Consider the following 27,568-nt stretch of genomic DNA (forward strand, 5'->3'; position numbering starts at 1 on the left):
CCTCCCTGCTCTGGCGAAGGTGGCGGAAAGACATGTGCACCGATCCATCTCCGACTTCATCGAGAATAACAACTTGTTGCACAGTACTCAATCTGGGTTTCGTGCGAATTATAGCACAGAGACCGCATTACTGGAAGTCACCACCGCCATTAGAGAGGTTTTAGACTCGGGAGGAAAGGCCGTGTTGGTTATGTTAGACTTGTCGGCGGCGTTCGACACCGTTCCCCATGACACCCTCCTAATTCGACTCTGGGAGTGTGGTCTTAGGGGGACAGTGTGGAAATGGCTTAAATCATTTCTAGCCAACCGTCGACAAACGATCTGGGCGCCACCTCACTCCGCAGCTATGTCAGCCCTGGAAGTGGGGGTCCCTCAGGGGTCTATTCTTAGTCCCCTGCTTTTTAACATCTTTATGGCCCCCCTTGCAGAGGTTGCGGAGTTGTTTGGCGCCCAGATCGTGTCTTATGCTGATGACACCCAGCTCTTGTTCACTCAGAATAAGAACGAGGTGTTTGATGGGACCCGTATCAGAGGCTGCCTAGAAGCAGTCTTTGATTGGTTCAAGAGACACGGCCTGAAATGCAACTCCGACAAATCGGAGCTGCTCTTTTTCGGATGTGTCTCTGAACCAAACTGGAAAAGTTGGTGGCCTCAGGATCTTTTTCCTCCTACCAATGCTAGTACCAAGGCTAAAAATCTTGGCATCATTGTTGACAATGAGTTGACTTTTGGACCTCAAATAGCCTGTCTTGCAGGGAAGTGTTTTGGTATCCTGCGGATGCTCAGGAAATTCCTCCCTTTGATTTCTGTGAATCATCGAAGGGTTATTGTCCAGGCACTGGTAGGGTCGCGCATGGACTATGCTAATGCCCTTTATTTAGGCCTTCCTAAATATCTTGTTAGGAGACTCCAGGTTGTGCAAAATTCAGCTGCTCGGGCTATTTATGGTCTTCCTAGACGAGCTAGCGCTTCAAACTTGCTGAAGGAATTGCACTGGCTTCCCATAGCCAAAAGGGTGCTGTTTAAAAGCTTGACGCTAACCTATAAGGCCCTTCATGACTCGGGCCCTAGGTATATTAGAAAGCGCCTTGCTTTGTACCAACCGAGTAGAGCTCTTCGTTCCGCCTCCTTATCCAAAATGTTCGTTCCATCCATCAAACGAGCCAGACAAGGGGGGCGCTCGTTTCATTACCTGGCCCCACGTGCTTGGAATGAACTTCCGATTGCTCTTAGACAGGCCCCTAGTCTGTTGTCTTTTAGAAAGGCATTAAAAACATGGCTTTTTACTTATGAATTGTGATGTCTTTTATTCTCAGTTATGTTTCCTTTCCAATAAAGGTCCTCTTCGCCAAAGCGCCGGGACACTCCATTGTGAGTAGCCGTTGCGCTATAGAAGAGCCCAATTAACATAACATAACATAACATTTTAGGGTTAGATATAGGTATACTATATCTAAAGCAAAGGGTGATTACACCACCTTGCCCCAGCTGTCGTGCAGCCAGTTGTGTCAGATTTGGATGGCCAGCCAGGGGTGGCATAATACATGCTGCAGCCCCTGGTAGGCCCTGGGTACACCTATGCCCTGGGTACCTAAGGTACACTGTACAGGGACTGATAAGGTGACTCAGTATCCAATGAGATATGTACCTAAGGTACATGGAATCCATTTTACAGAGAGAGCAGTAGGCCTGGGGTCCTGGATAGCAGGGCCCCAGGTCAACTAAGTCAGAAAACCAGCAAAACACCAGGCAAAAAGTTGGGGGCAACCATAGTCAGGGATCTACCTTCCTACATAACCCCCCCCCAAACGAAAGGAGATAAGGCTATCCTTGCCAGGTAAGCCTATATTGCCTGAGTGGCCATATAAGGGAGTACCAGCACTGGCATGGTTACCCCCTATCTCATGGTCCACTAAGCAATCCCTCACCCTAAGGGTATCTGAGGGTCTCCACCATAGGGAATCTCTACCTGTGGTGTGTTTTGGCAAAGGAAAAGGCTGGTGCTGAAATGGAGTACTGAAGTGAGGCTCCACTAATTTTGGGCTCAGCTTCCTCCAATCATTTTCTACCATAGAGGCCTTTCTTTCCAAGACTGAGTTGTTTTGGGCTCTCAGGGTCAACCTCTGGCTACCTACAGCTGGAGGTTGGGTCCCTCTGTTTGGCTTACTGGAGGGACAGGTCAGGTTTGGTGCCCTTAGGTCCCAGGTCTGGCTGTGCCCAACAGTGTCCATCTGGGGGAGGTCCCTAACTAAATTTAAGGGGGATCCCTCAGGAGTTTGTTTTATTTTCACTTGGCTAGGACTACTAGCTTCAGTGCCCTTAATCTGCTGATTGGGGGGTTCTTTTGGACAGGGGGCCCTTTGGGGTCCAACACTGGCCTCCCTGACCTCTACAGCCCTGGGCTGACTGAGGCAGGGTAGAGAGGGGCAGGTTACCTGCTCCAGACTGGGTCCCACCTTGGAAGGGTCCACTGACATCAGGGGTTCTGCCAGGCTAGGCCTGACTACCTCTGTGGCAGTTTCTTCACAAGGGGTCAGATCAGTTCCCTGAGGAGGCTGATCCTTTCCTAGAGTCTGGTGGGAGGGAGATTTCTCTTCCTCCTCAATACTCTCTGTCTGAGTGGAGTGATCCATAGTTTCAGGCTTCACAACACTATTATCTGTCTGAGTTTGAGCTGTGGCCATCACAACTCCACCAACCTTTTCAGGAGGGGGCTCAGTTTGGGTGTGGGCTGTTACCATTACAGCCTTGACAACCTGTTCTGGGAAGGAAGTTGTCTGAGATTGGGTTGTGACTGGCACAACCCTCCTGACCTGTTCAGGGAGGACATCTTGGACTGGGGCTGTGGCTAACACTGCCCCACTAACCTTACCATGGGGGTTTACCATTCTAGAATGGGTTTCTTGCTCTACCTCAGCCCAGGCTGAGGTCTCTAAATCATTCCCCAGTAGGCAATCTACAGGTAAGTTGGATGACACTGCCACTCTCTTGGGGCCAGTGACACTTCCCCAGCTGAGATTTACTACTGCCATGGGATGAGTTTTCTTCACTCCATCAATGTTTACCACCTGGTATGTGGCACCAGGTAAAAGTTGCCTTGAGGGGACTAGACTCTCAGTCACCATGGTGATGCTAGCCCCTGTATCTCTATAGGCCTCAACTTTCATTCCATTGATGAGGGGCTCCTGTCTGTACTTGCCCAAAGTGTTGAGGCAAGTTGTGAAGTTGGCAAACCCCATGCCAGTCTCACAGACAAGAGTATCTGAGTTTGGGGACCTGGTTAGGCCAGAGTCCCTAGGAACTCCCAAAGTAAATGCACCCAAATTCTTGGGGGCACTCCCACCACCTGGGGGATTACTACTAGTAGTAACAGGAGGTTTGGGAATGTTACCTGGGGGTATGTTCTCCTTATTGTTATTCTTTGGGCAACTGCTGTCAGTTTTTAAATGACCCACCTGTTTACAGGGATAACAGTAAGGCTTCTTCTGGTTATTGGAAGGATTCTGGGACCCACCCCCCTCAGAGGATTTTTGGGGCCCTGATGTGGTTTGATCTGGAGATTTATTCCCACCCTTCTCTTGAGGCTTGGTTGATTCCTTTTTCTGGTCACCACCTTGGTTCTTGGGCCTAATCCTGGTTCTGACCCATTTGTCTGCCCTCTTACCCAATTCTTGTGGAGAGGTCAGATCAGAGTCTACCAGGTGCTGGTGTAATAACTGGTTCTGACAATTATTTAAGACTTTCTCTCTCATAATAAGATTATATAATCCTGTGAAGTCAGTAACCTTGCTACCCAGTAGCCAGCCTTCCAAAGCCTTAGTGGCACAATCAACAAAGTCAGACCAGTCCTGAGACTGAGTTTTCTGGGTGTCTCTGAACAGCAACCTGTACTGCTCAGTGGTTAAAGCCAAACCCATCAACCAGTGCATTTTTCAGGACCTGGTAATCATTAGCATCCTCCACTCTTGTAGTGAGGAGCTTATCTCTACCTTTACCATCAAAGGAGAGCCACAGTATAGCTGCCCACTGACTCTGGGGAATGCACTGCACAGTGCAGGCCCTCTCCAGAGCAGCCATCCATTTCTGGATGTCATCCCCTTGCTTAAAGGGGGGCACTATCTTAGTCAGGTGTTTAGTATCTAAACCCTTCTCTCTATCTCTTGGGAGATTGCTGCCACCAGTGGGAGCTAACCCACTCATCTGCTGCTCTCTAGCCAAGGCAAGCTTCTCTTTGGCCAGGGCAATTTCTTCCCTTTCAATCCTCAGAGTAGCCTGTCTCATCCTAGCTTCATGCTCCATTCTCTGAGGGGAAGTCAATCTCCTCTGGGGAGAGTTCCTTCTCCTCTGAGAAGAGGCATTAGAGTGCAGAGATCTATTGGAGTCCCTAGAAAGAGATCTATCTCTCCTAACTCCAAGGTTAGGCCTACTTAGGGTCAGTACTGGGGGTCCCCCAGATCCTAGCCCAAGCAAGTCTAAGTTGGCCCTAGTTAGCCTTCTGACTACCTCAAGACCTTTGTCTACCTCGTCCCCAGAGAGTTCCTCTTGATCCTCCTCCTCAACTGCATTGGCAATGTTGGGGAGGTCTGGATCCCCAGAGGTACCCTCTAAGGCTGGCATATTCCCATCTATCTGAGAAAGCTTTCTCGCATCATAAGTCTCTAAGAGACCTATTAAAAAGGGAATGGTGGGGTTAGACCCCTGTTTCAGTTTCCTGGAGGTACACACTTGTCTCATCTCCTGAAAACTGAGAGCTGCATATCTTGATTTGACCTGTGGAGGGTCAACATCCACAAGGGGAGTCTCAGTAGATTCTCCTTGGGTAGACATACTTTTTCTAGTGAGGTGTAAGTGGTGCACTTACCTACACTATATGTTTGCCTACTGATCCCTTGCTAGAGTTGTAGTTTAGGGTGTGCTAGGCCCTAGGAGCTACAACAGCTGGTTCAGTAGAACTCAGAGTATTCTAAGCTAAGTTATATGTACCTTTAGTACTTATGTGATCTTTCACAAGATATTCTTAGGATATGTGTGGTAAAACAACAGCAAGCTCAAATCCCAACCGCTGCTCACCAATGTGAGAAGTTGGCCTGATGTGCAGTGTTCACTATTCTAGTGATCACTATATATCAGTCCAAACAACCCTTATTGATGATTGGTTGTAAGTCAACCTTATAGACCAGCTATCCTAGTAGCATGGATACGAGCAGTCTAAGGCTAAGACTCTAGAGGGCGTGTTAAGCCAGCTGTTTTACCATCACATTACCCCTTGAACACCCAGTGAAAGGACACCACACAAGTTGTTATGAAAATAAACAGTGTATTTATTTATAACAAGACTACCCTGGCTCTTTATGAGACAGGGAGCTAAGCACACAACAAAACTCTTATAAAAATACTTAAGTTAGCACAGTATACACAAATGCCCGAGGGGCACGAAAAACCATATACTCTGAAAGTGGAATGCGAAATTACTAGCAGGTAAGTACAGTACTAATAGGCTTTGGAATCGCTAGGACTTGACTAGGGAATCGTTAGATTACTTCTAGGAGGCCCAGGGGACTCGGGTGCAGAGTGTGCACTCTCACGCGGGATGTGGGACAAAGTATATGATAGCTAGTAAAGTTAAAGTTAGTGTTCACGGGCGAACCCGACCTGGTAGGGAGAAAACGACAGTGGATCCTGACCCTTGGATAGTGAGGCTATGCTGGGGCACCGAAATGCCGAAGTTACCTAGCCCAGGGGCTGCAGCTGCATATGTCTCAAAAGACGTCGGGAATCCTCGTAGACGAACCAGGAGCCTGGAAGAAAGATGCTGGCAGGCGACCAGTGAAGAGAGTTCGAAGCGATCCAAGCCTGGATCTTGAAGATGGTTGATACCTGAAAGCAGAGGGGACCAAGTTCGTGACTACTAGCCAGTAGTCAGGGGGCACCAGGAGGGACCCGGATGGTAGTCACCTCGACTAGGTGAGTGGGCGACGCTGTGCTCTGCAGATCTCACGGACCAGGAGGCGTTGTCGGCGACCAGGATAGAGGGGCGAGCTGTCCCACGATGGATGAAGCTGTCGGCGTCGAAGGACCCAGGATTGGGCGACAAAGCCTTGGCTAATTCAAGCCCACGCGGTGGACTCAAAATGGCGTCTTGAGTGGACCAGGAGGGTCCGGGGTGCTCCTCTTCTGGAAGGGAGCAAGAGCCAGTCTGGAGCAACCAGACCAGCAGCAGTGATGTCATCGGGCGTCGTTCAGAAGGCCACAAGCCAGCGGGCTAGTAGCCAAACAACGCGGTGAGCAGCAAAAAGCAGAAGGGCCCCACGCCGATCGTGGAGATGCTGGGGGGCTGATCTTCGGTGCTGGAGCTGCTCAGGGTCGGGGCTTCTCGGACCCCAAAGCACTCGCCAGTAGATTACCCGGCGGGCTTGCTGTGAAGAAGTCGTGCAGTCTTGGCAATAGTCGGTCCCTTGAGGCCTCGTCGCACTCACGGTTCTCAGCTTGGCTGTAGAGGTGAGTAGAGGTCGGAGGTGCCAGGGAAGCCGGGTCTTGTCGAGCTGGGCAGTCGGATTCCGGAGGAAGGACTTGCAGCAGACCGCAGTGTTCTTAAGATGGTGCCTGCGGATGCAGGGTGACTACTCCTTAGTCACAAGGGAGAATCTTGAAGAAGAAATCTTGATGTCCTTTCGTAGAAAGTCGTGTCTTGATTCCAAAGATGATCTAATTTGGAAGGGGGCCTGCTCCTACCTTTATCTGGGAAAAGGGGGCTGGCACGCGACTAAGTCCTGCCCTATGGGTGGGACCAGGAGGGGGGTGGTTACACCCCTCTCCTTTGGCGGGCTTTCCCCAGGCCAGGGGCTGGAGTGCCCCTGGAACTGGTTCCAGCCGGCCTATGCACAGTGAGCACCGGGGTGCCACTTGCAGTCACCTTCCTCTGTAGCCCTGCCTACCTGGAATACACAAAACCCTGTCTGGGACGGTGCTGGCACCGCCCCTGGCAGGAAACCCTTTGTCCTTGCCTCCTGCTCTGGGAGGACTCCCAGCAGCAGGAGGGCAGACTTGTGTCTCGGTGGCAGCATCCATTTTGTGGATGCTAAGGCTCTGTCTGACTTTAACCGGGGTTACAGGTTACATACATGTCGTGTCCCTCTAGAAGGGTGGAATGCTAACCCCGTCGCCAGAATTGGCGAGGGGTTAGTATTCAATTCGTATGACACCTTACTCGACATGTTTTGATAAAGCGATACCAGAGTTGGCATATAACCGCGAGGATTATAATGCACTTAAGAGTATATGGTATGCGATATCATGGAAACGGCTAAGGGATAGATCCCGAAAGCCACAGACAGGCTCAGCTCATGCCAGAGCACCATCTCACACGATTCAAAGCACTCTGCCTTCAGGATTGTTAAGGCCTGCCATAGGAGTGACTGAGAGGAGATCTGTGTGTCCATTTTAGGGTTAGATATAGGTATACTATATCTAAAGCAAAGGGTGATTACACCACCTTGCCCCAGCTGTCGTGCAGCCAGTTGTGTCAGATTTGGATGGCCAGCCAGGGGTGGCATAATACATGCTGCAGCCCCTGGTAGGCCCTGGGTACACCTATGCCCTGGGTACCTAAGGTACACTGTACAGGGACTGATAAGGTGACTCAGTATCCAATGAGATATGTACCTAAGGTACATGGAATCCATTTTACAGAGAGAGCAGTAGGCCTGGGGTCCTGAATAGCAGGGCCCCAGGTCAACTAAGTCAGAAAACCAGCAAAACACCAGGCAAAAAGTTGGGGGCAACCATAGTCAGGGATCTACCTTCCTACATGGTGGTAATGTAAAGCGCCCTGATACCTAATATCTTCGGGTCGAGTTTGCGCTACATAAACCCCTAAATAACAAAAACCACTGCCCAAGTCCTTGGCTTCAGTCAGTTGCTCCCTTCTAGTATCAGGTCCCTCACCTGTCTCTTTAATAGAAAATAGCTTTGTAAAATGTTATTCCCAAATATGTGGTTGTATATAAAAGTCATCTTCAGTTACAGTAACTGGTTCACCTTTGGCGAGAAAAATGCCAGAATTACCGACTATCTTTCATTGTAAAAAAGCAAAAACAAGGAGTTGATGGATGGAGCACTGAAGCTTTTCAGACACTCACCCCCAGTCACAGATCTGGGTTGAATCCATCATCATTCTTTAGCTCACTTCGCCACCTCAGTTCAGACCCAGCCATATGCAAATCAGTCAAGACTATTGCTGTTGATGCTCATTCAGGAGTAACCATTTAATTTGTTTTTTTAAATGAGGAGGTAGAGAGGTTAAATCTGATCTTGGGAGGAATAGCGTTCCATATTCTTGGTGCAAGACCAGAGAAGGCACATTTGTAGGTTCTTTTCTTTTAAAAAAGAGAAAAGGAAAAAAACAAGAGAAAAACACAAGACCAAAATTGGGTAGACCTGCAGATAGCAGCAAAGCAAAATAACCAACAAGCCTACTGGAACATCATCGCCAAAGAAACGGGCACGAAAAAGCCCTACAAGCTATCCCGGTCCCCCCAAAGGAATGGGATCTTTACCTTGCCTACTTATACAAGCTAAATACCAACTCAGAAACGATCCATAATCTTACTATGAATGCAGAAATAAAACTACTAAATAGAGGAGTATCTAGCCCTTTCTCAATTGAGCTACACATAAGAAAGGCGAGAACAACAGGAGCCTCAGGACCAGATCAAATACCGATCAAGGTCCTCCAGTGCAACCCCAAAGAATGGAGCAAGATGTTATCTCCCCTTTTTAACTATATCTTCACTACTGGAGAAATCCCAAAATCATGGAAGGGAAGTATAGTAATACCCATACATATAAAGGGTACAAGGCTACACCCTGTTAACTATAGGCAAATAGCCCTCTTGGACGCAACAGGAAAAATCACTGCAACAGTTTTAGATCACCTTAAAGATTGGGCCTTTTCATCTGGACAAATTCCACTATATCAGGCTGGATTTAGACCAAAGCATTCGGTCACGGATAACATTGCGGTGTTACAAACCATCTTAGATAAATACGTGACAGTTAAATCTCAGGTCGTATATGGTGCTTTTATTGACTTTTCCACCGCATTTGATAGAGTAGATAGAGGAACACTCTGGAGAAAACTCGGCAAAATGGGCATCCCGGACAAACTACTACACATACTCATATCATTGCATACAAAAACCTGGTGCCAGGTTCAAATGGGAAGGGAAAAGGGTCTCACTAGTCCTATACCGACTCCAAATGGCCTAAGGCAAGGATGCCTTCTCGCTCCCTTATTGTTTTCCCTGTACCTTAGTGATTTGCCTCAATGTTTTCAACAGATATGTAACTTTCCTTCAAAAATTGCCTTCCATAAAATTCACACGATGCTATATGCAGACGATATAATCTTACTAGATCTAACATCATTTGGACTGCAAAGGAGCCTCCAGGCACTGTACAAATACTCGGAGGAAAATTATCTAATCCCGAACATCGCGAAAACAAAAATAGTCCCGTTCTCAGGAAGGAAAAAGAGCATCAAATTCCATTGGTCCCTAGGGGAAAAAAGGGTGGAAGTCGCAAATGAATACACTTACCTAGGTCGAATCTTTACTAAGACTTTACAGAATAGGCCCCACACTTTGAATTTGACCCGGAATCGGACATGCATGTGGGAGCACTTTTAAGACTGTACGCCGCTTCTGGACAAAGACACTTCTTCTCCATGCTTAAGGTATATAGCGTAAAGATTCCAACAGTACTATCATATGCTCTGGAATACATACCAATAAGCCAATGGAGCATTTTAGATCTAAAAGAAGGTAAGATCCTACGGAAACTCACGAAGCTGTCCCAGGCGGTACCAGTACAAGCCCTTCGCCTAGAATATTTATTAACGAGTGCCTATGCCAGAGGAATTGCTAATATCATCAGGTGGGCATACAACCTTCTACATGCAGATGAAGGAACGCTCTGATCCTTGCTTAAAATAGAAACATTTGAACGCGATTCATCGAAGCATGTATTTACAAGAAATGTCTTAACTGCTTTTAAACTTTCAGAGACTAATGCTAACTTGCTACTATCCTGGACACTTGCCCACCTGAAACTCTTCCTAAAACATTTTTCCCCAAGACTCAGCTTCGACCTTGACGTTCAACATTGTTTTAAATTGCCTCTTTATAAAAATGTCGCTGAATCTATTGTTTTCAAGAAACCTCAGCAGTGTATAAAATGTAATCTTAATCATGGGGCTAGGAGATCGATTGTGCTGCTCAGATTAGGAATACTTCCTGTAAAAATACTAACACATAGGTGGCACTTAAAAGAAAGCACTAATTGTAATCTGTGTAATGGTGGAGAGCAGGACTTAGAGCATTTATTGTTCAACTGCCCAAATGCAACAGTTGCTATGGCAAGAAAAAGATTTCTACAACCAATCTACGCTAAATGTAGAATCAACACAGCTCACGAATTGATTATCCAATGTAAAGCTCCGCCAAATGAATTTGTATGTTATAACCATTTTACATTTTTTTAATTATTTTTAACTTTGTATTAGAATGAAAACTTTTTAACAGAGTGGTTTAAAATTGAATATGGTGTATAAATATTTGTGGTCCTCAGTGGAAAACCAAATCAAATAAAATAAACTTGAGAGGTTTCAACAGGAGGACGTTAGAGCTTCTTAGGGTGTCTCATGGGAGCAGTCCAGCCCGAACTGCCAAGCCAGGTCTTCTCTGAGCCGGAAACTAGCATCCTGGGACTGGTTTCTGGGTAACACCCTTCATCAGCCAGACTGTCTTCAATCCAGTGGAGCACTCTGTCCATCATCTCCTTGTGTTTGCTTTGTTCGCCCTAAGTTGGCAGGGTATGCCCAGACGTGGGTCCCTTGCTCACTTTGCTATTGGATTCAAGCTAGCCTGGCTGATGAGGGCTGTTAGCCCGAAACCAGTCGCAGGATGCTTGTTTCCGGTCCAGGGAAGTCATGGCTTGGTATTTCGAGCTGGTCTGTTCCCATGAGGCACAGGGTCAAGACTGATTTGCATATGGCTGTGTCTGAACTGGGGTGGCAAAGTGAGCTAAAGTACGATGATGGATTCAACCCAGATCTGTGACTGGGGTTGAGTGTCTGAAAAGGTTCAGCACTCCGTCCATCATCTCCTTGTGTTATCTTTCATTGTAGTCATTCGCCAGTTTTCCTCAACCCAGTTCTTTTTGGCGAGTGTCTGTGTTCTATGATATAGTTTCCTCACTTCTAGTATAGCTGTTCTGCAACCACTTTTCACAGCGGATATCAATTTGTTCTTGGATACCTTACAATCCTTATTGAACCATTTGTACTCTTTCCGTCTAAAAATGTTAACCTTTGAGGTCCTGCATCAATATTTCTTGACAGAGTCAAGTAGGTTATTATATATATATGCATGACAGCTGACATGGTTTGCGATTGATTGTTCAGGAAGCACATGGAGGTAGTAACTTTAGTGTATATAGAAGTAAGGGTGTCCTTATCTGATTGCACAAAGGGCCATTTTAACCTCCTACTATAATTAGAAGATATAATAGGTGGATTCAGCAATCAAGGGGAGTGAATATTAATTAGGTATAGGATATTCTTCAGCTCAAGGGCTAAAGCCTTATGGCCACTGTTAGTTCTATAAATGACCATCATGGGCTGCTGTTTGTGCCATACGTTTAAATCAAGCAATAACTAATCGATCCTACTTCTTGAGCTCGCCCCTTCAAATGTATATTTAGCCCCTCTATCTGAGATTGTGTGCCCATTACACACATGTAATCCATATGAAAGCACGATAGATGCGACCTGCAGTGCTACCTGGAGCTTCTCTTTAGAGAAGGGTTCAACAATCTTGGAATACCCCTGTCCTCATCTTTCCCTTGCGTAAGATTTTAAATAAAATCCACTGGTTCAAATTTCGTATAAAGTACCCAACTATAACAAGATGACTTCCAGTATTGAAATTCTCCAGAAAGTCTACTAAAGCTAGTAGGGTTTCTGACTCCTGATTCGGACTAGAGGGACGATTATAGATGTTCAGCAGTCTTAAAGCAAATGGCCCCTTCACTTGACTAAAACAAGATGACTTCCAATATTGTAATTCTCCAGGAAGTCTACTAAAGCTAATAAGGTTTCGGACTCATGATTTGGACTGGAGGGACGATTATAGATGTTCAGCAGTCTTAGAGCAAATGGCCCCTTCACTGAATTGATATCAAGGCCCAAGATATCAACAGATTTAAGATTTAACCTTCTTATCTTGCGTGCAAAGGAGATCTTAATCCATGTTATACCTCATGACAAGCGACCTACAGTTGACGGTTTTGCTTCTATTGAGGTGTAGAGTCCAGGTTTCTATGAACACACAAATGTGGAATATACCTGTAAAACTTCATCTCAGATTTTATATTCCAGGAGAGCAGATTAAGCTGCATTCTATAAACCCCGCTCTATGGGGAAGTATGTATTTAGTGATCCTCTCCCTGTTTTGACGTCTACCCATGATCATATGTCTATCTGACTGTCTGGCAGTTCCCGAACTAAAAGGGGGGAGGTGAGTAGATAGTCAATAGCAGGTTCCCCCTGAGGGTACATCATTATTCTTCCCATGTATATCAATCTTGCTAAGGCCATCATCATTGCATCTCACATTGGATACAATAATGGATTCCCTCACTTGAGTAACAAGGGGCGATTTGCCCACATTAAGGGTGGACTACTCCCCAGATTGCAGACTAAACTTAAACTGTATTAGGGAACTCTTTGGGGGTGAGGTTTGCAGATCTAAATTTAATAGCATATTCCACCGTGCTCAACTCTAGGACTATACAATCAAACTGAGCATTCTGTAAGGGGAAGTTCTTCACCCCTAATAGATCGATCTTATCAGGGAATAACAGTGCCTGTGATTTTTTACCCAATATATCTCTTTATTTTGGAGAGACTCACTTTCCTCCTTGGCTCCCATGGGTAACCTGGTGACATAAACCATATATAGTCTTTTATGGGTGTTTCCATGTAATCTAGTCTCTTTATAGGCCCACCCCCCATTTTGATGGTCTAGTTCCCAGCTTCCACCATTTTTCCTGGTGCCCCCAACGCACGAAGAGTGAAGTAGGAATTTGGGATGTACCTCTGAGTTCCTTTGTCTGATTCCAGCTATGTGTTGGGGCATTCCTTGGGACCCCATATAATGAGCTGGGGTGTATAGAATCCCTACTCCGTTGAGTATTCTCCCATTTAGTCTTACATAGAGTTGCACCTTCCTTAATAGGAATGTGTTCCTTCCTATTTATTTATTTGAAAAGTTTTATAAAGCGTGAACATGACCTGTACGGGTATCAGGGCGCTGTACAAAGGACAGAAGTGAAAGGAGGTAGAGGCATGAATACAACACCCTAAAGGACCTTAACAAGCACAAATACAGAAACAAGTGCAACCACCCATATTGTAGGACATGTAAAGTACCAGAAGAGCAACAAATCTTATGGAGAATGTTAAGAAACAAAATTGCAACATTGAAAGAGGTATCAAAGAGTATTAACCAAAAATAAAAGTTAGCTATGGTGGCTTCAAGACTATTGCTGTCATTCAGGAGTAACCATTTAATTTGTTTTTTAAATGAGGGGGTAGAGGGGTTAGATCTGATCTATGGAGGAATAGCGTTCCGTATTCTTTGTGCAAGACCAGAGAAGGCACAATTGTAGGTTATTTTCTTTTAAAATATGAGAGGTTTCAACAGGAGGACGTTAGAGCTTCTTAGGGTCCGATTCAAACCAGATAGTTGCCAGGTAAAAAGGTCTGTTGTAGTGAATAGCTTTGCACGTCAGGCAGGGTATCTTGAAACTAATCCTTGCTTCGATAGACAGCCAGTTGAATTGAACTAGGTCTGGTGTGATGTGGTCATGTTTTCTAGAACCAGTGATGATTATGGCCGTAGAGTTGAGAGTGGCTCTTAGAGGTGCCAATCTAGCTTTGGGTAACCCTGCTAAGGTCACCATTCCATACTCTAAGCATGAGATAACTACGGATTGAACTGCAGACTGAATGTCCTCAGAAGGCAAGAATGGCTTGATTTTTCTTAATGAGTTGAGCTAATGGTTGGCTCCCCTATTCGTTGCACTGATGACAGGTATTTGTCCAGAGTTATGCCTAAAGATCTAGCAGATTCAACAACATGAGAGGTGCAGTTGAGAGCTGTAAGGTGTTTGGGCCAGTCTTGAGTGGGTGCAGAATGATTGTGGGGGGCAATCCGGAGGAATCCTATCTTGAGAGTATTTAGCAAACGATGATTATGAGTTAACCATTGTTGAGTTTTTAGCAGCGCACAATTTAGAGTTTTGATGTCATCTGGAGAAGAGATTTTCGAATACAATTGATTGTTATCGCCATATGTGTGGTATTGAATGTTAGAACGGTTCACAATTTCAGAGAGTGGTTCCATGAAAAGCGTGGAACCTTGAAGCACTCCAATTGAGACCGGGGTACCGGTTGCAAGGGAGGGGTTAACTTTGATTCTTTGTGTTCAGTTTTGTAGGAACGAGGCAAACCAATTTAAGACAGGACCTGATAGCCCATCCTTTTTTGAAGAAGAACAAAGGTTTTCATGTTTGATTGTGGCAACGCTGAGGACAGATCAAGAAGGATCAGTAGGCAGGGTAAATCTAGTCAAGAGACCTCAAGGCGTCATCAACGATGTGTGATAGGGCAATTTCAGTACTATGACCCGCGATGTAATGATCTGTAAGGTCATCCAGGTTATTCATGTTAGCGGGTGGAGGAAGTATATTATTACTAATGGGTGTTAGATCATTAATGTTTATGTCTCTCAGATTTCGAGCCAGCTGTTTGGTTTTGTGTGGTTGACCTTGTCTGACCAGAACCTTTTCCAGGATGTGAAAAGAGATTTCGTAATGATCCACCAGTCACCAGGTGATGTGGTATCAAGTTGTGTGATGTTATCTTTAGCTAAGATTAGATCAAGGGTGGGGCCCTTGTTGTGGTAGATCCATTGCAGGCCTGGGTGGAGGTTTAGGTTGGAGGGGAAAGCCTTGAAGGAGTACAATAAGGGATCATTTGTGTTGTTCCAGTATAAGTAGAATCCCAGTGGAAGACACAGTTGGGGTGTTGGTCAGAGTTTGAGACAATAGACTCCATGATTTGTTCAATGAAGAGCAGATTGTCACCTGGGGGATGATATATTGTGTGGAGCAAACAGACTATCTTGCCATTGTTCCAGATTTCAATATATAGATGTTCACAGGAGGACATCATAGATGTTTGTACCTGCCTCAATAAGAGGATAGAGTTATAGATGCAAGAAATGCCACCCCCAACTTTAACAGGTCTATAAAGTCTGTAGTCATATTCTGGAGGGACTAATAAGTCCAGAATTAGAGAGGAGATGTCATTAAGCAAGGTTTCCGTTAGGATCAGGAGGTCCACTTCTTGCGTGATGATGAGGTCCGAAATATCCGTTTCATGTTTCACTGCTGAGAAGATTGATTTGTTGTGCGAGTTAGTTGCTACAGCTTCTAGGTGTGAAGTGGCGACCTGCAGTATGTCATTCTTGTTCACAGTTCTCAGGTTAACACTTGATTCTGTAAAAGGGTTGGAGGAAATAGTTTGGATGTTGAGTGGTGAGTGTGAGGAGACACTGCGAGAGCCATTGTAAGATAGACTAAGGAGTGGTCAAGGAAGCCTGTCTGCTTGTTTCATTCCTGTGCAGTCTGCTGGAGGAGGCCTGCTGGTCGGGTTTGTGCTGTCTAAACAACGGTACCAAGGTAAACTCCTAACTGCTGCCTGTCCTCTGTTGACCTGATACACACACTTTTTTACTTACCTACCTAAAGTGGTACTTTAGTGCACACAAAAAGCTATTTACGGTGGGAAATTTTACATACAGTGTAGTGGAACTTAAGTTCCACTCTGGTAAACCTAGGGTGGGCAGCTCTGCAAATGTAGGTGAACAATCACGTTTATCGTGAGGAATATTCACGTCTTCTTCAGGCAAGAAATTTACTACTGCAAAATGCTGGAGCGAGCAGCTTTTCAGAGTCGCCAATGCCAGGAAACATCCCTGTATTATATGGGGGTTGGGGAGGAGGGGTGCAAGGCGACTGTGCAGAGGGGAAAACATTTTCAGTGAGGAGAAGGAAATTCTGATTGTTCAAAGGCACAATTCAGCACTCGGCTTGATTTAGCCTTGTGGGATTAGAGTTTCAATATTACTTGCATGGCTGTGTCTACGGGTTCTGAGATATGACAGATTCAAAGCACACAAACACACGGAGGGTAGTCTTCTGTGAGCTCTGTCGTACTTCTGCCTCGACGTAAATGAAAGCTAGGCAGGACGCTGTACAATGACACATTTAATTTATGACCCCTCTGCGCAGCTTTCAGTTTTCAAGCTTATTTGTTTTTTTAATAAAGTAGCCATACTTTTTATGCTTGTTGCATACATACATTATAAATGTGCTTTTTTTGTGGGTGTATATCAGCATGATGTCTGTTCCTGTTAAGCTTTGGGGAACACCAACATATTTTACAATAGTCCACAATGCAAAGTGAAGCAAAAGTGGAATATGTCTCATATTTAGAACAAAAAGTTGTCTCCAAATTAAGGATACCGAATGTCATTTCTAAACCTCTAATGGTTGTTAATTACCTCAGATCTGGAAAACTTTGATTCCCCAAATGCTGTTTCATAGAAAAGTTTGAGGAATTGCCTTCATCCAAATTCTACTTATTCCTTTAGAAATGCAGGCTTCATAACAGACTGCCGCTGTTGCAAGTATGGGGCTTTTTTTAGACTTGTAGTAATAAAGCTTGGAGATGTAACCTTTCATAAGTAGAGAGGGCCAGGTGAATACCACTGAGATTTGGGGTGAGCACCCGCAAAGGTTAACATTTGTGTGGATTCAGGAACACTACCAATGGCTTTTCAACCCAATTTGCACGTTTTAGTGATAAAAATGCTTTGCTTAAGTATGTTACTGTGTGTGTAAATCCCAGAAAATCCCCATATTTTCTGTGTGTGTAGGGCCAGGGGAGGGTTTTTCTCAACATGGAATAGAGTTTTCCATGTGGGGTAGAAAAAAAGATAAAAGTAATCATGAAAATGCACATTTCCAATACTTCTGTGGATTGTCTGCAGCGCTTGCAATTTATAGAGGTAAAAGTGAGAGAGTAGGAGCACTCATAGATTTCTCCATCTTCCAAATATGTTTGATGTTCTGCACATCAGGAGAGGAATCCTACGGTGCATAGAGTTGTGCATTCGTTTTTTTAATAAACTCCATCGTTTCTCATAGACAAGTGGCACCATTGTCACATTGGTGATATTTCAAATCGTGCCATCCGTGTGGAAAAATCGGATAGTGTTATTTCAATTAGGTAAAATACAGTGGCTGCTCTTCCACTATGGCGAAGGAGCGTTGCCCCACTGCTTTTTAGCAGTGTAAAAAAAAAAAAAAATAATAATACTATTATAATTTTATTTTTCCCTGCTGAGGAGGTTTTGCGGGGCGCGGCTGGGCTGCTCTGCTCTCAGAGCAAGGGGAGGAGTGATGGGCACTCTGTATGTGTGCATGACGGTTTGGCCGGCCGTCTTGGGTCTGCCAAACTGTCCTGCACACTTAGCATGTTTTCCACCAGGCGGTATTACAGCCTGGTGGACAATATGCACTGGCTGATAGTTCCCATCTGAGAGCCAAAGCACAGCACTCAGATCCATCACGATGCTGCTGACAGCCTCATCGTGATTGACTTAGGGGAGCCTGTGTGTTTCCTGCTTCCGTTTCTGTGGACAGACGTCAGAGGAGAGACGCGACGACGAGGTAAGTTTATTTTTATTTTTCATCCCTGCACCCCTGCTCCGCCACCTCCGATCCGTGTCAGCCGCCACTGGTAAATTACCTAAAAAATATCAAACAAAAGTAAAACTTAATAAAAAAGACAGAAAAATTCTTTCAGTTCCCAACCAAGAATGCAGAACAATAACAAATAATGTATCCATAGACAAATGTTAACATAGCTTTCTCCAAGTTGACAGGTGTAGAAGCATTGGGTGAAGGAACAGGGTTTACGTTACATTTTGAAGTAAACAAAAAAGTGATGGGTGGTAATTTCACTGATAATTTCTCTGGGCCGTATCTTAGCTCAGCTTTCTTTGCTTACCATGCCACCTCATATTAGACCCAGTATTATGCAAATCAGTGTTGATCCTGCTTCAATAGGAACTGTCCAGCCTGAACTGCCAAGCCAGATCCTCCCTGAACTGTAACACAAGCAACCCAAGACCAGTTTTGCCCTGGTTCAGGTTCTTCAGTGTAGAGGCAGCTTGGTTCCAATGACACAGTGAAAATTGGACCTATGTCTACACATACCCATCACACTTAGGACATTGCACTGAAATAAATAAAATAAAAAGTGATAGATGGAATGCTCTAATTTTATTTACCCAATGTTCATTACTTGGTCCACACCTCAGTCCATTGTTTTTTGCCCACTATGCCCCCTCAGATTAGATTCAGCCATATGTGAATAGGAACAGTCCAGCCCACAGTCCCAAGCCAGGTCCTCTCTGAACCGGAACACAAGCAAACCACAACTGGTTGCCCCTGGTTTTGGGGCTCTTCAGTCAAGTGCAGCTTGGCTCCCATAGCACTATGAGCCTGGAACCCATGGCTGGGCATAGCTATCGCACTTAGGGTGTCACACTGAAGTAAACAAAAAGTGATGGGTTGAATGCTTGAATTAATTCCAGCCACAGGTAATTACTTGGGCGGCATCTCAGTCCATAATTTTTTTGTCCACCATGGACCTCAGATTAGGCCAAGCGATATGCAAATCAATCTTGTTCCTGCTTCAAAAGGAACAGTGCCGCACACATTGCAAACCAGGTCCTCTCTTCACTAGAATACAAGCAACCCAAGATTGTTTGTGTCTTAGTTTGGTCTCTTCAGTCATGTGCAGCTTGGTTCCAGTGGCACAGTGAGCATGGGATCCTTGCCTGGGCATTCCTGTTGTACTTAGAGTTTCACACTAAAGTAGACATAAACAAGCATTGGCATAGCCAATAGGTCTCTCCTTTGGAACCTTATAAGTGTTTAGTTATGCAGCACAATATCCTTGGTGCAACAACATTAACTGTTGCATGGCTAAGCTCTTATAAGGTCCCAAAGGCGAGACCTATTGACTATGCCAATGCTTGTTTGAATATGTCTACTATTTTCTGCTGAGTATCAGGACATTCTGTCTTCTTCCCCTTATTAAGAATAGTTTCCATTTCTTCAATAAGATTGTCAATCTCGTCTATAGTGCAGTTTCTTGCAGCGTTTTGAGCAGCCCTTTTGCTATTTACCATACCCTGCCGGCTATTTTGAGCTTTCCTTTTCCCCATATTTTCACAATTTAAAATCAGTTCTGTAAGTAGGTTAATCCAGCCAGCTGAATCAGTCAGTCACTTAAGCCAACCTAATGGTTAATTATTTTCTTCTCCAGTGGCCTTTAGTTCAGCAAATAACAACATCATTGTTCCTCTCTCTTTAAAAAGAACTTTACAAATTAAATTTCCTGACATAGGCTGCCAAGTCCTGTAACCATTATTGGGTCCAGCAATGCCAACCGTCATAGGAGTGGCCCTGCCCTGCGTCTTCCGGTCTCAGACAGGCTAAGACAGGCCCATCTTGGCCCGCCTTTGCCACTAGCAGTAGTTCTCCCTTTCAAAGTGCCTCATCTTCAGTGCACGAATGGTCATGTGCCTTACTTGTTCTCTGGAGGCTCCTGTATGCCCTGACAAGGCTGATTTCAGACAGGTGCGAAGCTTTACTTGGCTGCATCCATCCTGACTGAAAGCTTTCACACTTCACTGCAACAGATGAAAAATTAACAACTTTGTTGCTTGCTGCCGTGGAAACTCTGTTTCTAGTTGGTTTCATTGGTTTTTTTATCCTTGAGACAGATTGTGCATGTTTGCACCCCAACCAGAAGCTCTGCCAGTTCAAATGTCTTACACATGCATTAAAGTCACTACACAACATGGGAACCTTATTTCTCAATCAGCAACTTCACTTCCACCAACCAACCAGACAACTACGCTCAGCATCACTCTGACCCACAGACATACCCCTCATCCACAGAAGTAGAACGGGAGGTCTATCATACTCCTATCAATCTGCCATATCCTGAAATGACCGCTCCTAACACATCAGGGCCTCCTCTTCACTTCTTGATTTCCGCAAGAAGCTGAAGACCTAACTGTTCAATTAGTCTTCTTGCGGGACCATGGAGACTGCCTGTATTCATGCCCAGCCTACATTCACCTACTCAGTACCTGGATACCCTCACAGGTGACAAGTAGTGCTCTAAAAATCCACCTTACTCAAATTACTGTAAACACTATTGTTATACATTCATATTTTGAATTAAGACTTTTCCATTACAGTCCTACTGTTAAGATAAAAAAGCATTTCTTTATGCTAATATTTTTTTAATTTAACCTTATTGAGGACTGCTCTTTCTTTCTAGAGTGTACGCCTTGTCAGGCATAATGGAGGGCACAGATTAAAAAGGCTCTCTTAACTAAATTTGCTTTGATTTAGAGCTAGGTAGCTCTGATTCGTTTGTATAAGAGGATGGCCAGTAAGGACACACTGAACAGCACTCTGTCAGTGAAGGGAATGGCATTTTACTGTGAGAGAGGTAACTGTGTCACTACAGTGAGTACAGGAGGCTAGCAGTCTTTCAGTTGTTGCTTCTTTTAATGAGCTAATAAATCAATTACCTCCCTGTCCTTTAGAAGCGGCTCATATCTCTCAGGAATGCAATTCCCAGTCTTCTAATTACAAACATATTGCCACAAGAAATTCTGAGGCGTCTTAAGCACAAATGTTGTGTACGTCCTGATCTCTTCCTGAAAGCCAAGAATTTCCTGATAGTCCCTTTAAAAAAAGACTATCAAAAGCCCTGTCTTCTCAAATACTGCACCTGATCCCTGAAATTATCAGTGAAAAAACGAGGTATTGTATTCAATTAGATAGTCTGTTGAGGAATTCTCCCTGATGAATGGAAAACAATATAAATTCTACCACTCTTAAAAAAAACCAATCTTGATCCAGCCAATCCTATCAGCTATCAACCTATCTCCAGACTACCCTTCCCAGCTAAGGTGCTGGAGAAAATACTAAATGCACTGCTCACGGCATTCATCTCTTCCATGGATCTCTGAGATCCCTCACAATACGGGTTCAGGGAGGGGCATAGCACCGAGACATCTCTGGTCATGGCGGTAGAAGAATTAGGAGCAATACTGGACACTGGTGGTAAGGCCGCCTTGATTTTGTTAGATTTATCGGCCGCCTTTGACACAGTGAACCGTGAAATATTTGAAGGTTAGTTGAGCTGGGAATTAGAGGCACTGCCCTTAAGCTGTTTTCATCATTCCTCTCCGATAGGGTTCAATCAGTAGAATCCAGAGCTTTCTCGTCCGAGCAATTTAAATTAACCTGTGGGGTGCCACAGGGCTCGTCCCTGAGCCCCATGCTCTTCAATCTATATGTTACTCCACTGGCTACAATCATCAGAAAGTTTGGCTTCTCAGTGGTCTCATACGCTTATGACACCCAGTTAGTGGAGTAAGTTTCATGCAAAGCTGAAGAGACAGCAGATCGACTTAATAACTGCATGATGAGGTCTAGTTGCCTAAAATTGAATGGCGGAAAGACAGAGGTTGTTCTGTTTTGTGCTGACACTTTCTTCTCGTCACCCAGATGGCGGCCCCCAGTTTGGGCGACTTTCCAGTTCCAGTACAGAAGGTGAAAACTTAGGGTTCATTTATGATGACAAACTGATATTCAAAAATCATATCAGTACCCTCAGCTCAACTATCTTTTTCATCTTAAAACAATCAGGAAAGTTCCCTCTTTCATCCCCCCAGACTCCCTAAAAACACTTGTAACAGCATTAGCCCTGTCCAGTTTGAACTGTGGTAATGCTTTGTACGTAGTTATCCAATCGCAGTATCTACAGAGGCTACAGCCAAAATGCGACAGCTAGACGACTGCTGGATTTCCCTAGGTCCCAGCCAGTCCCCCACTGTCTAAGAACCCTGCACTGGCTTCCAGTGGACAAGAGGATCACATTTAATTCCCAATGCCTACCTTTTAGGGCATTGCACAACGAGGGTCCTCAATTCCTGAAGAAACATCTGAACTGGTACGTGCCTTCCAGAAATCTAAGGTCGGCACATAGTGAACTCGAACAAACTCCCAGGTTCAAGAAAGCCCGATGGGACGGAAGAAGCTTTTTGCTAGGACCGGTCAAAACATGGAACTAGCTCTAGCCGGTATAAAGAATAGCCCTACGCTGCTATCCTTTAGGAAAAACCTGGCTCTTCTTCAATTAACATGCTCACACACAGCCTTATCGGTAACCTTACTGGACTCTCTGGCATCAGCGCCTAGATGCCCCTGGGCATTCGTGCACTATATAAATTCACAAATAAAATCAAAAAGTCCACAAATATTTCATTTGTGGGAGACCTTTTCCTTGGACGCCAAGCTGATCAAATTGGCCTCTCAATACTAATTCAGTCTCTTTGTCTACAAACCATCAGGGAGATATTAAGGAGGATGATTGAGGGGACCCCCTTGTGCCTCAAGATATAACCAGTTCTAATCCTACCTGAGGTAGTCATCCGAAATGCTTTAAGCACTCATGAGGTTATCACGCATACAAGATCAGGTGAATGGTCTCCTTCTGCCTTAGTATCAGACTGTGTGGTCCTCTGGAGCCAATAGAAAAGATAAACAGAAACAAACCTAATGCAGGGTGTCCAAGGCCCTTAATTTCACATATCTTAGCTTCTACTGTAGCAATTGTAGCCTTCCTAGCCAAAAAAGCTTAAGTCCTCATTAAAAAACAAACCCTGTCAGTCTCCTTCTAACGCACAAAGCATAAGGATTAGGTGCATACACTCAGTAACACATTATGAGATGTCATTAAATTCACCGGCCTCTTTATGGTGTCACCTTCGCTGGAGTATGTAGTTACCAAAGCAGTTCCATTCACCACTCTTACGGACTGACACCCTTCTCCTCTTCACTTCACCAGTTCTATGTAACCCTTGTTCAAAGTCTACAAGTTATGTTTCACGTTTTATGCCACTGTAATCAGCTCAGCATGGTGATCCTTCACCCTGGAGACTTGTGCCTCCACCTGATATATGCAAAAACATTAGTTGATGGACAGAATGCAGAACAATGTCATACATTCACCACAGTACAGAGATCTGGGCCTAAATCCATCGTTTTTTTTTGCACTCCACACCACCCCAGTTCAGACATGGCCATATGCAAATCAGCCTTGACCCTGTGCCTCATGGGAACAGTCCAGCCCGAACTGCCAAGCCATGCCTTTCCTGGACTGGAATCAAGCATCCTAGGACCGGTTTCTGGCTATCAGCCGTCTTCAGCCAGGATAGCTTGACTCCAGTGGTGTGGAGAGCATGGAACTCACGTCTGAGCATACCCATCCCACTCGGGGTGACAAATGCAAAAACAACAGTTGATGGACAGAATGCAGAACAATGTCATACATTCACCCCAATACAGAGATCTGGGCCTAAATCCATCGGTTCTTTTGCACTCCACACCACCCCAGTTCAGACATGGCCATATGCAAATCAGCCTTGACCCTGTGCCTCATGGGAACAGTCCAGCCCGAACTGCCAAGCCATGCCTTTCCTGGACCGGAATCAAGCATCCTAGGACCGGTTTCTGGCTATCAGCCGTCTTCAGCCAGGATAGCTTGACTCCAGTGGTGTGGAGAGCATGGGGCTCACGTCTGAGCAAACCCATCCCACTCAGGGTGACAAATGCAAAACCAACAGTTGATGGACAGAATGCAGAACACTGTCATACATTCACCCCGGTACAGAGATCTGGGCCTAAATCCATCGTTTTTTTTGCACTCCACACCACCCCAGTTCAGACATGGCCATTTGCAAATCAGCCTTGACTCTGTGCCTCATGGGAACAGTCCAGCCCGAACTGCCAAGCCATGCCTTTTCTGGACTGGAATCAAGCATCCTAGAACCGGTTTCTGGCTATCAGCCGTCTTCAGCCAGGATAGCTTGACTCCAGTGGTGTGGAGAGCATGGGACTCACGTCTGAGCATACCCATCCCACTCGGGGTGACAAATGCAAGAACAACAGTTGATGGACAGAATGCAGAACAATGTCATACATTCACCCCAGTATAGAGATCTGGGCCTAAATCCATCGTTTTTTTTGCACTCCACACCACCCCAGTTCAGACATGGCCATATGCAAATCAGCCTTGACCCTGTGCCTCATGGGAACAGTCCAGCCCGAACTGCCAAGCCATGCCTTTCCTGGGCCGGAATCAAGCATTCTAGGACCGGTTTCTGGCTATCAGCTGTCTTCAGCCAGGATAGCTTGACTCCAGTGGTGTGGAGAGCATGGGACTCACATCTGATCATACCCATCCCACTCGGGGTGACAAATGCAAAAACAACAGTTGATGGACAGAATGCAGAACAATGTCGATGTACGATGCATTCTGGTATTCGCAGTCCAAACCTTCATTCTACCTCAGTGGGTGGTGGCAATGTTCAAAATAACGCAATTAAAATTCCCCTGTGGGTTGATGTTGAGTAAAAGGCTGCATCTGTAGAAATCCGTAACAAAATCGAATTTATATCGTTTGTGAAAATGCAGGAGGTGCCTTTTTGGGTACCTACTGGGGGGCTATTGTGCACGAAAAAGTAACTTTTATTAATCTTCCATTAAGATCAAATGTTTCTTGCTCTACTGAGTTTAATCCACAAACTTTCACATGATAATTAATATTCACTTCTCTTGGGTACTGGCGGTTTAGGTGTAATTTAAAATATTAAATCATAGTTACTTTTTTGTGCAGAGCTAAATACTACTAATTTGTAGTTTCTAAGCACTGTAAATAACAGTTGTTACTGTTACTCCATTTATGGTATTCTGTTTACCAGCCTCGGAAGGATGGAAGACTGTGCCAGCCTAACTAGATTTCAAACTTACAGTCCCCAGTCATTTTTCAGATGCAAACATTCAGGGCTAGATGTAGGTAATTCTATTTTACAGACTCATAAATACCGAATTTTACCGATTCGGTATTTATGAATCGGTAAAATAGAAGGAGGGAGATTTAGGTAAATTCGGTAATTGAATTACCGATTCTGTAAAAATCGGTATTTACCGAATCGGTAAATACCGATTCGGTATTGCCCATTGATTCCTATGGGCCTTGAAGCCCATAGGAAGCAATGGGCAATACCGAATCGGTATTTTCCGATTCGGTAAATACCGATTCCAGCAAGGGTGCAGGGGGTGTCACTTTGACACCCTCTAGCACCCCAAATACAGGCATGTGTGCCATGTGGCACACACACATGCCCTAAGGGCATGTCTGTCTGTCACATGGCATAGGTGTGCATGCACACATGTGCAAGCACACCTGGATTCGGTATTTTACCACCCAATTGGATTGGGTGGTAAAATACCGAATCTGAAAGGCCTTTGGGACTCAGAAGAGTCCCACCTACATATAGAAGTTACCGAATCGGTAAAAATACCGAATCGGTATTTTACAGATTTGGTAAATTTACTGATTCGGTAATTTTACCGAATCAGTAAAATTGGCCCCCTACATCCCAAAAACCCATTTACCGGTCGGTAACGGCCGAAATCGGCCGTTACCGGACGGTAAATGGCCACCTACATCTGGCCCTCAGTTCCCTGAGCCAGCCGATCAGCTTAAATAAAATCACAATGTGTGTAATGAAAATGTTCTATTACAGTGGTTCTTAATCTGTGCTCCAGGAACATCTAGGGGTCTGCAGCACCTCCTCAGGGGGTCTGAGACTGCTTAGAAAATATTAATAGTAATGACTCAGTGGGTGTCCCCCATTCCCGTAATGATTCAGTGGGGGTTCCTGGATTCTAGTAATGATTAAGTGGGGGCTGCATAAGTCAAACTCTTAGGAACAACTGTATAATTTCATGGCATATACGGGCACTTAGTAAAGTGTTAAGTATATGGGTATTCTAATATTAACATACATTTTTCTTATACATAAATGTAACTGCATTTTTCATGGAACAAAAAAATAAATATGAATTAATACAAATAAATTGATACGACAAAAGATGTGTGAGTACATCTGGAAAAGACTACAAGATAAAAACGAAAATGACTGGTCACCTTTAACCTAAAAAACATACAAGTCCTGTATTCTCATGTTGTGTGCACAATCATGAATATGATACCTCAAATAGACATTTTACATTCTCACATAGACCAGGAAACATCATCATTTAATGTCAAAAACAGCCATTGGTGTAAATGAACATGAACAGCGCAAGTACATTTTCCATTCATTAGTCTCTGTCCATTCGTTCTAGAGCTGGCTAAAATACTGATAGATAGCTGGTTATCAAGGGTATATTGGCTGCTGTTGGCAACTTCATGAAAGGATTTCTGACGTAGCTAAAAGGCTCCAAATATCGTGTCTTGAACAGCGATATATAAACTAGATTCTATCTCTTTCTGTGTTCCAGATAATATTCGATGCTGTCAGAACCGGTATACCAACTGTGATCGTGGAGGACTCCGGAGGCATTGCTGATGTTATTGCTGAAGTGTCCAATCTGAAAGCCTCAGAAATCACTGTTTCACTGATTGAGCAAAAACTGCACTCTCTTCTCAAGGATTCCTTTACACCCAATATTGAAGGACGTATCGTTAAATGGACCAAGATGGTGAGTCAGCTCAAATGCTTTTCATTGTGAGTAGCAGAAAGAGAAGGGCGAGAATTACACTATTCTCCAGTATTGAATCTTTCATATATTCAAACTTCATGTGACTGCACTCAAAATGGGTCTGGCCCTTACCAATAGATTTCCGCAGTGCATTTCAAGAGAAACCAGACTCAGTAGCCCTCCCAGTGCATTCAGGCACAGCTTTGCAAAGTTACAGTTCTTCTAATGGAGCAAAACTTGATAACTGTTTATCTATTTCAAATATTTCACTTTTCTTAGCCCCAGGCACATGTGTTTCGATCTTCATGAGATCTGTGGTGAAGCACAGCAGGTATTGAGCACCAAACACGGGATTACTAGGAGGTCTTAAGAGGCCACGCCCCCTTTCTCCACAAATCTGCAAACGCACTTCCTGGTGCACTACTGGTTGGGGGATGAAGTCCACTTTAATCCAGAGGGACCTTAGGGGCCAAGAAGTCCTCCTGATACTTTCTGTAAGTCCTACACAGTTGGCTTCCTGGGAGCTGGTCAGAGGCCCGCCCCCTTTTCCACAACTCTGCAATCTCCATTACTACTTAAACAAGTATTGACAATGCCTGTAGGGCTCACATTTGCGAGAATTAGAGCTTTTGGCATTGTAAATTACAATGACTTTTACTCATGTGTTTAGGTTTGGAGTGGATGAATGTGGTTTGGAGTGGAATTATGTGGGTTGGATTGGAATTGTTAG

At 44.7% G+C, this 27,568-nt stretch overlaps 1 protein-coding gene across 5 annotated transcripts in view; it reads left to right on the forward strand.

Annotated features, from left to right (window-relative positions):
* The window catches only part of LOC144773613 (transient receptor potential cation channel subfamily M member 2-like), a 1,994,366-nt gene that overhangs the window by 412,226 nt on the left and 1,554,572 nt on the right, over nucleotides 1-27,568 (forward strand). For all 5 annotated transcript variants that reach the window (XR_013600026.1, XR_013600027.1, XM_078658754.1 and 2 more), the window contains exon 9: nucleotides 26,638-26,838. Coding sequence is in view for 3 of the 5 variants with exons in the window: in XM_078658754.1 (XP_078514880.1) it covers nucleotides 26,638-26,838 (201 nt within the window). In the remaining 2 variants the exon portion in view is untranslated. The remainder of the gene's footprint in view (nucleotides 1-26,637; nucleotides 26,839-27,568) is intronic.

This window comes from Lissotriton helveticus, chromosome 8, assembly GCF_964261635.1.
Source record: "Lissotriton helveticus chromosome 8, aLisHel1.1, whole genome shotgun sequence".
Classification (NCBI taxonomy): domain Eukaryota; kingdom Metazoa; phylum Chordata; class Amphibia; order Caudata; family Salamandridae; genus Lissotriton; species Lissotriton helveticus.